At 37.1% G+C, this 8,828-nt stretch overlaps 1 protein-coding gene across 1 annotated transcript; it reads right to left on the bottom strand.

The window, feature by feature from the left end:
- Positions 1 to 7,195: 7,195 nt before the first annotated feature.
- LOC108378003 (proto-oncogene c-Rel-like) lies at positions 7,196 to 8,824 on the bottom strand (the record flags this gene model as incomplete). The annotated part of the gene is made up of 2 exons (XM_017634299.1): positions 7,196 to 7,701; positions 7,786 to 8,824. Coding segments are annotated over 2 exons (1,545 nt in total), but the record flags the coding sequence as incomplete, so codon positions are not given.
- Between the last annotated feature and the right edge of the window lie 4 nt (positions 8,825 to 8,828).

Genomic DNA, 8,828 nt, shown 5'->3' with positions numbered 1-8,828 from the left:
AAAAAAAAAACAAGAACAGAAATTAGAGAATACATAGTTTAACTAAAAGCAACTAGTCTTAAATAAGAAACGGAAACACAGCCAAAATATTGAAAGTAGCAACGTCTTGACCGAAACCAGGAAAGGGGTGAAATGAAGCAAAGTGAAATTAAGGCAGAGGAATACTTCAAAGGACTACGAGCACTGAAGCGTTGAAAACTAGCGAGAACAACTCTAAACTTTATGTATGTATGTATTTATGTACTATGTAGCTAACAACTAAATATGTACTATGTATGTTTCTAGAACAAGAAAAAAAAACAAAAAAAAAAACATAGACACAGTTTTTAATCTAATTTACAACGTGGCGAAAGCGTAAAAATTATGCGTGTTTTAACTAAAATAGAAAATTTGACAAAAATGTTCAAAAATATCACGCCATAAAAAGCAGATGAAAAAAAAAACAATCAATAAATGAACAATTTGAAATACTTTTTTACTGAAATTCATGCCAGCATCCATACTCACATATAAGCCACTAAACCATGGGACACGTACGTACACATGAAACCCTACCCACCCAGTTGGAAAATAGCTCATGATGCCGTTTTAAATAGAAGACTAGCTTTGTAAAAAATAAGACTTCGAAAGCCACCGGTCTTAAAAAGAAAAAAATTATGAGTAGTAGAGGAAGGCATAGACCCAAAGAGAAGAACGTGAATCAGCTGTTTCTGGGCACGAAATGTGGTTTTTTGCATTCCCGTACTTCTGGAAATTTCGCCATTTCTGAGAGCAAATTTTTCGCTTACTCTCTAATTACCGTATCCGAAACCAACTACCTAACCCGATGTAGAGAGAAGACAAAGATGGCGCATTAAGCAGTACCGCTACTTCGTTCTTTGCGACTTTGACAGAATCAGCTGTTTGTGTGATGTCGTCAAAGAAATATCCGCGCCAAGTTTTCTCTCGTCCAGATAATTACCAATTATTATAACTAGTTTTTGCTAGTAAGCTTTTCTACCATAAAAAATTCAGAAATTACTTGTTGAAAATTCGCGTCGCTAATTTCGCCTAGCTTCCTTTTTTTAATTCGCTCTTTCTGGTCATAATATTCAATGTACATACATATCTCCTATCCGCTATTTTCTGTTCAGAAAGTAAGTAGATGAACAAGACTAGGATTTGTTTACCAATAGCCTTTGACGTTATTTTTACCCCCATTCGTCTCCCTTATTCTTTGTTTCGAAAAAGTCATTGAGTGTCAGCGATCGCGAAGCGATAGTTTTCTATATTTGCGTGACGCCAAGTGTCGCTTTCCAGCTGGGTGCACTGACAAAAAAAAAGACTACACAGCTTTACGCACACACACACTGACACTCACACTTACATAACCACATCCGCCACATTAAAGGAGTACATATCCGCTGACGCTAAAGGAAGAAATTTTTACTTTGGGGTTAGTAAAAAAAATATTTCCATTGAGTTGTCAAAGATTCACTTCTGGGCTTAGTTCCTTTTTACGATTGTTTATAATTAATTTTAGAATTATTGTTTAATACATATGTATGTATGTATGTGTGTATTGTATTGTAAATAAAAAACAAAAGGGTGCATACATAGCAAGTGTCAAATTTATTTACCAAAATGTCACATACAAATATAAAATTTATGTATGTACTTATGTGAATAGAAATGATAAGAAAATTCAATAAATTGTAACAAAAGTAATGCATAAGTAGTTAATTAGTTGTTATTGCAGTCGATCAGCGTTGATTGGCACAAATATACTTTACTAAATGTTTAAGATCATACAACTTCATGTTAAAACGTTTCCCAAAAATAACAGCCAAAATGGCACACCTGGGAAGAATGAAACTTCGCTCGTCAGCATAACAGTTTATTGATTGCACTATTTTACAAAATAAATTTAAACAAAATGAATAATTAACTAAGTGTCTTCATATTTTTTTGCAGTGTAGTCTACTAAACTTGGAAATGCATCTCCAAATAATTACAGTAAAACATTTTAGGAACAAGAAATTCTTTAAACGACTCCGAAAATGGCGAAAAATATAATTTACATTTACATGTTCCGATTAAAGATGTTCCCAATTATTTCCTAATATTTCTTAAACCATATTAAGCTAAGAACGGAGGGAATAAGGAGATTAAGTTGGCCCTAATTTGGAAGTTGCTGAGCCTTAGGCGTTTGCACTTACACTAATCACTTATCTCTGCGGTAGCACATGATCTAGCAGGGTCCAGTGGCTCACTGTTATGCTCAGGTGGAAATTTCCCAAATCTGTCCCTATATGTTGTTAAATCATCCTTACTACTATTTGTATGTATATTCTGACGAATACCAGTAGATACTCTAGTTGAAGACTTCCTCAACTATCTAAGCTCTCGAAAAAGTATAGTGCGAGGCATTCGTTTTGGAAGTGCTGGATTGATTTTATACCCGCCTCCCCACAGGTTCATCAGATATTGTTAATCGGTTGATCGCAGCCTGATAAGCGCCCTAAGTCTACAAGTGGTCTTAGCTGAAGTGTTTTTCAAGTAGATGTCTTTAAGTTCCACAGCAGAAGAGATGGTTCGCCACTCAAAGTAGTGCTTCGTGCACTTACTTCTTCTACTCAACCTCTCGAGCCCTAACCGCCAAAATAACGTAAGTGAAATTTTTTCAAAATTTTTTTTTTTTTTTTATGCAGAACTATTCCTAGAGCATCTAGATGCGTTTCTGCATCAAAAAGAAAGTTTTGAAAAAAACTTCGCTTATGTTATTTCTTCGGTAAGGGCTCGATATTGTCTATCTAGGGAATAATCAACCGTAGTAGTCTGACTTTCTTAAGTTAAAAGTACACAAATTCAGGGAGTTTTTAAAAAGCTTCCGGTACCAAACGGATGGTACCTTGTACAGCATTTCTAAGGTTTGCCTATTCCAAAAGTTACGAAGAATTCTTAATACCAATAAAGATGAATAGAGTAAAAATCTATTGTGATTATGTTATATCCAAGGCCTGAATAAACTTGTTGGCCTTAAAAAAGTCCACTACCAAAGCTCAAGCTTGTGCTGTGGTAATTTAAAAGCCAATTAAAGATCATTTGAAAATTTTTTAAAATTCTTATAAATTTTTAGCACACAAAAATAACAAAAAAAAATTTCACAAAAGGATTAAAAAATCAAATCACAATTGTTAACAAACATCAGAGGAAATAAATAATAAATCATCACAACTCCGAAAAATATCTCGCTGTCATATAAGGGTATATATTGTACATACTACATACATACATATACGCACTATCACGAAAAGATAACAAAAAAATATTGCAAAGTCAAACTTTAACCCATTAATGACCGAGAAGACCAACTAAAACTAGTTCTTAAAATAACTTTTCTACACCCGTTATTGGTTTCATTTCATCATGATTTAGCTTACTTAAGAATAGTGCATAATTACCATAATTTCAAACAAAGAAAAACTTTGAAAATGTATTTCATTTTAATCATGGTACTTATGACCTTAACGGTCTTGAAAGGGTTAAAATCGATTTCGCTGTTGTTTTCAACTTTTTTTGTTTTTGTAGCTACACTTTCTTTTTGAAAGTTCACACTTTATTTCGTCCTTTTTCACCAACTACACATAAATTTATTATGCTATTAACCATACATAAGTCACATACATACATATGAACTTACTACTATGGAAACCGGCTCACATGTTGCACTGTTGTTTCATCTCACACAAAAAATAATATCAAAAATTCACATGCACTTTACAAAAAGTTACAGATATTTCACATGTTCACCTTTGAGAAAATGAAGAAATCAAACATAAAAAAGTACCAACACCTATTGTACGAAAAGTGTTATTTGTAATAATGAAAACTCGTATATATACATATGTACGTATGTACATATATACGTATAAGAACAATTAGCAAATAAATAAGAAAACTAAATAAAACAATGTACTTTAAATAAATTAAATGAAAAGGATAATAATTTTAGTAAATAATGTTTATATTATGTGAGTAAGAAAAAATAAATAAATAAAATAAAATGGTGTATGTAATAGACATTGTCATGTTGAATTTATCATAAAATAATATCGATGGCGAATAAAAACAAATAAAAATAAATTAAATAATAATTACAGTGTGAAAGGTTAAAGAATAAATAAAGACGGAAATATTAATTTAAAAATACCTGATTATTTTTTAAATTTTTTATTATCAAAATAATACTTTACGCTACACAAAGGCATTTTTTAGAGCTTTGATATTCCGATATACGGTCACAACCACGATTGAGAGAATACAAAGGTTGCGCCGATCTCGGACCGCTATTCCTCTCTTAACGAATTTGACAGAATCGTGGTTTGCATGACGTCACACTTGTGCAACTTGTTTACGTTTTCCTTGCAACATTTTTTCTTCTTCTTCCATTCTTGCTCACGTTTTGGCATTTCTCTCTCGCAATTGCACCAGTGTGACGTCACACAAAAGTTATTCTCAAAAATCCTCTCTGATCGGCGCAATCTTGTATTCTATCATTCTTGGGTCACAACTATTATCAGCTGTGCTCAGTTTGGTTTGAGTGAACTAACGTCAGAACAATGCTTGCAACTGCAATAGTTATCGTGGCTTGGCGAGCGACTAATAAATGAGAGAAGGCACCGGTAAGGGCTACCAAGCAGATTGCGATTCGCATCTTCCACTTCGACAGAGCAGATATGGCCAAAAGAGCAATCCTTTATAAAAGGTTCGAGATCAAACTAGGCCGCAAAGTAAACCGGATTGAGACAATTCTAGAACACTTTTGGGGCCCACACCCAAATAAGGTATAGCGATGGTGCACCGCCATCTGCATCTCCATACTCATGGGAAAATAACCGAGGGTCTTCCAGGCGTTGCCATTTGCAGCTAGAGTTAGTAGAAATATCGCGCATNGCTTGGCGAGCGACTAATAAATGAGAGAAGGCACCGGTAAGGGCTACCAAGCAGATTGCGATTCGCATCTTCCACTTCGACAGAGCAGATATGGCCAAAAGAGCAATCCTTTATAAAAGGTTCGAGATCAAACTAGGCCGCAAAGTAAACCGGATTGAGACAATTCTAGAACACTTTTGGGGCACCGCCATCTGCATCTCCATACTCATGGGAAAATAACCGAGGGTCTTCCAGGCGTTGCCGCCATTTGCAGCTAGAGTTAGCCTGCAAAAGATATTCAAAAGCGACACAATTCAAAATTTGGCATCTTTGAGATTATGCGCTAAAAANTAGGCCGCAAAGTAAACCGGATTGAGACAATTCTAGAACACTTTTGGGGCACCGCCATCTGCATCTCCATACTCATGGGAAAATAACCGAGGGTCTTCCAGGCGTTGCCGCCATTTGCAGCTAGAGTTAGCCTGCAAAAGATATTCAAAAGCGACACAATTCAAAATTTGGCATCTTTGAGATTATGCGCTAAAAATGTACACAAAGCTTTTCTTAACCTTTCAGCAAAAGCTGGAGCAAATTTTAGTTATAATTTGTTAAAAAAAAAAAACCTAAGGTAAAATCTCACACTCTGTCCCCACAACTCTAATAATTTATTTATATTAACCTTAGCAACTATAAATAACTTTTAATCAAAGTAAATTTTCTGGAAATTTTAAAAAGCAAGGCGAATTTTCCTATTGAATATCATTTTTTCGTTCAGATACTGCACTTCCTTATTTTGTAAGAAAATCGAAGTAAATTATAGGAAAAACGGAGTAGCGTAGTATATTTAGAGTTTCCTGGAATATGGTAGTAAATCTACTAAGATCACAGCAAAGTTATAACCCTAATTGAACAGTACAGGGCAGTGGTGGGACGGTTCATGGAAAACAAACTAGTTCAGAGCCGAATTAACTTGAAAATCCTAGGATACAATACAATACATTTTCAATACAATCGATGTGGGTGAAGGCATACATACAGGGAAACGAGCAGACTGACACATTAGCAAGGGAATCAAAAACTCCCCGCTAATAGGAATCGAACCCCGCTGTGCTACAAGGTTGCATAATACGCTGTGCGACAAAACCCCCCAAAAAAAAAAATCAAAACACACGAAACTTCGTTGTTGTTTTCTCTCTGGCGTCAGGTATTTTTTGAAAAGGACTTTGAAATTTCAAAGATATGATTAGTTCGAAAAATTATTTAAAAAATTCAGTGCTAAATAAAATAACAATGTGGATACCAAATAAAAGATAAATTTCTTTAGAATTGAAAAATATTAAATTTTTTTACTACATAAGGACGACTGTGTCCTTTTTATCTCTTGTCCTTAAGTATCCCTGCAAATTTGCAGTATTTATTTTTTGAAATATCCTCGAATTTCGCACTTCTACTTTAATTAAATGACATTTTGATATTTTTTTTTAAATTCTAATGATTATTTTCTTTCATGTGTTGCCCATATTTACTCCATTGGACTAAATTGATATAAGTCTGTAATTTTTCTAAACTATTTATTTTGAAAGTGGCATAAGTCACTTTACCGTAATGAAAAATGGTGATTTTTCCCAGACTATACGAAATTATTTATACGGTGAAAAATATAGGTATTCTAAGATAACAACTACAAGTAAATCTTTTCGAAAATTAGCATCAATATTTTTGAGTGTGTTAAAACGCAAACCCCGTACATACATCGATTTAAAAACAAAGGGACTTATACCACTTTCAAAATAAACAGCGCATTTGGTACGCATAAGAAAAATCCTGACGCCATAGAGAAAAACTAGAAACGCAGTTTTAATATTTTTTGCCTCTAGTTACGCAAATATATGGTTTTTTGTTTTTGTGCAAAATTTACGTGTGCTATCAGGGAAGAGGTAAGACCTGAGCAACGGCTGATTAGAAGATCCTTGTCCTTTTATATTCTCTTTCCGATGAGGAGGCGTTGGGAGCTACCGAGAGAAACCATCAGCGCAAGACCCATGCCACTAACACCACTAGTAGTTAGTGCAGAAGCTATCAGCCCAAACGGACTAAAGGTTTTAGTGCTAAATAAGAAGAAGGAGCCCATCGGGTCAGGTTTTTACCAGGCTTACTCACAAATTTGTTTTTGTTATTTCTAAAATTTTAATTTACAATTTTATACACCTACCGTTGAATTAATACATCTAAATACCTATATACGTACATTGACTTGTTTAGCTCCAATCCCCCAAAGCCTCTACACCGATATGGTAAGATTGGAGAGCTGCAGCTCCTCGTTGGTAAATCGAAACATTTGCTGCTCCTCCTGGTTGACGCGCACCAGCTGATCGCTATCCAAGTTCAACAGATTACTTATCGTTGCGCCACGCTCACAACTACCAACACCTCCGCCACCGCCAACGGCACCAGCATTATTCACATCGGCTGCGGCCATCATTGTGACATCATCACCAGCGTTTGGTTGCTGTGCGAAAGATGATTGCAATGGCTGATGTGGTTGTTGTTGCGGTTGTTGCAATTGCAAATGTTGCTGATAGTTTTGGGTTCGCTGTGCCATATGATTGAAGGGCAAATTCCATTGCGAATGCTGCATTGCACTTGGCGCTGTGGCGGCCAATAAATTCTGCATGTTAAACTGATTGCTGCCGCCATTGAAATTACTCATTGCTGCGGCGGCAAAGGCCAACACATTGGCAAATTGCTCCTCCCAAACGCCCACATTGGGATTGTTGAGCAGATTCTCTTGGAAATATTGTTTTTGTTGCTGCAGTTGTTGTTGCTGTTGTTGTTGCTGCTGCTGCCGATAGTGTTGTTGTCGCTGATCGCTAGGTGGCTGCTCTGGAAGCGTTTGCTGTTGACGCAGAGGATGCGTTGCGTAATTTGGCGCTGGTGGACGCAGCTGCTGTTGCTGTTGGCTGCCTCCATAGGCGCCATTCTCATTATGCTTCTCAACTGTGATGGGAGTGAGCTGTGCATTTGATGGATCGCAAGCACCTCCGCCGCCACCAGCAACTGCAGTGCGCTGATATTGATTTGGAACAGGCGGAAAAATCGGTTTGTAGGCTGCGGGTAAATTTGATTGATTTAGGTTATTCAACACGGGCGACAACGGTTCTGGCGATGGTGTCAACTCGGCAGCCGCGCGATTAATGATTGGTGATGGGTCTTCTTTGATATCCGCCTTAATCTCTGGCAAGTTTGGTATATTCCAATTCGTCAAGCGTGCATCGCCTGCCTGCTTTTGCTGTTGTTGTGGTTGTTGTTCGATTGGGCGTAGACCAATCCGTTGGCACTTGCGCCTGAGTATCACTGGATTCGAATCGACCGGTTCATATTTGAATACCCACGGCTCACTTACAGCGCCATCTGAAGGCCTTTTCAGCTGTACAAACAGCTTGACTGGTTCTGTTATGTCGACATTGCGGTAGCGCGGTGTCTTAAGCCGTATCGAAGTTTGTTTATGCACATCGGAGGGATGAAACTCGCCGTACGCTTGCCAAACAGTGACACCATTTCGCTCTTCAAAAAATCGCACCGCAATGTCTTCTTTGGCAACCTTCTCACAGAGCAACATAATTTGCGTATTACCCAAAACTGTCGCCGAACTGCAAACTTGATGTATGACGAGATCCAACTTGGATTTCTTGTCGTAGATAGGCTCGGACACCACAGGCTTTAGTGGCACTGTAAAGCGTCCCTTTTCGCCCTCAATGAACACCTGGAAGCACAAACGCACCGCATTCAGATTTATGGCGCCCGGCTGGAAGCGATGTGCGAAGCCAGTTTTGAACGGATCAACGCGTATGTCCTCGCGTGCCTTAAGCGCCGCTTCAATATCCTTCTTCTTAACACACTGTATGCCCAAGCTG

The sequence above is a fragment of the Rhagoletis zephyria genome, unplaced genomic scaffold (genome assembly GCF_001687245.7).
Source record: "Rhagoletis zephyria isolate East Lansing unplaced genomic scaffold, Rhagoletis_zephyria_1.1 Rzeph_scaffold_13149, whole genome shotgun sequence".
Lineage (NCBI taxonomy): Eukaryota > Metazoa > Arthropoda > Insecta > Diptera > Tephritidae > Rhagoletis > Rhagoletis zephyria.
Note: the sequence above shows the minus strand (reverse complement) of the source record. Positions and strands in the feature narration are given on the sequence as shown.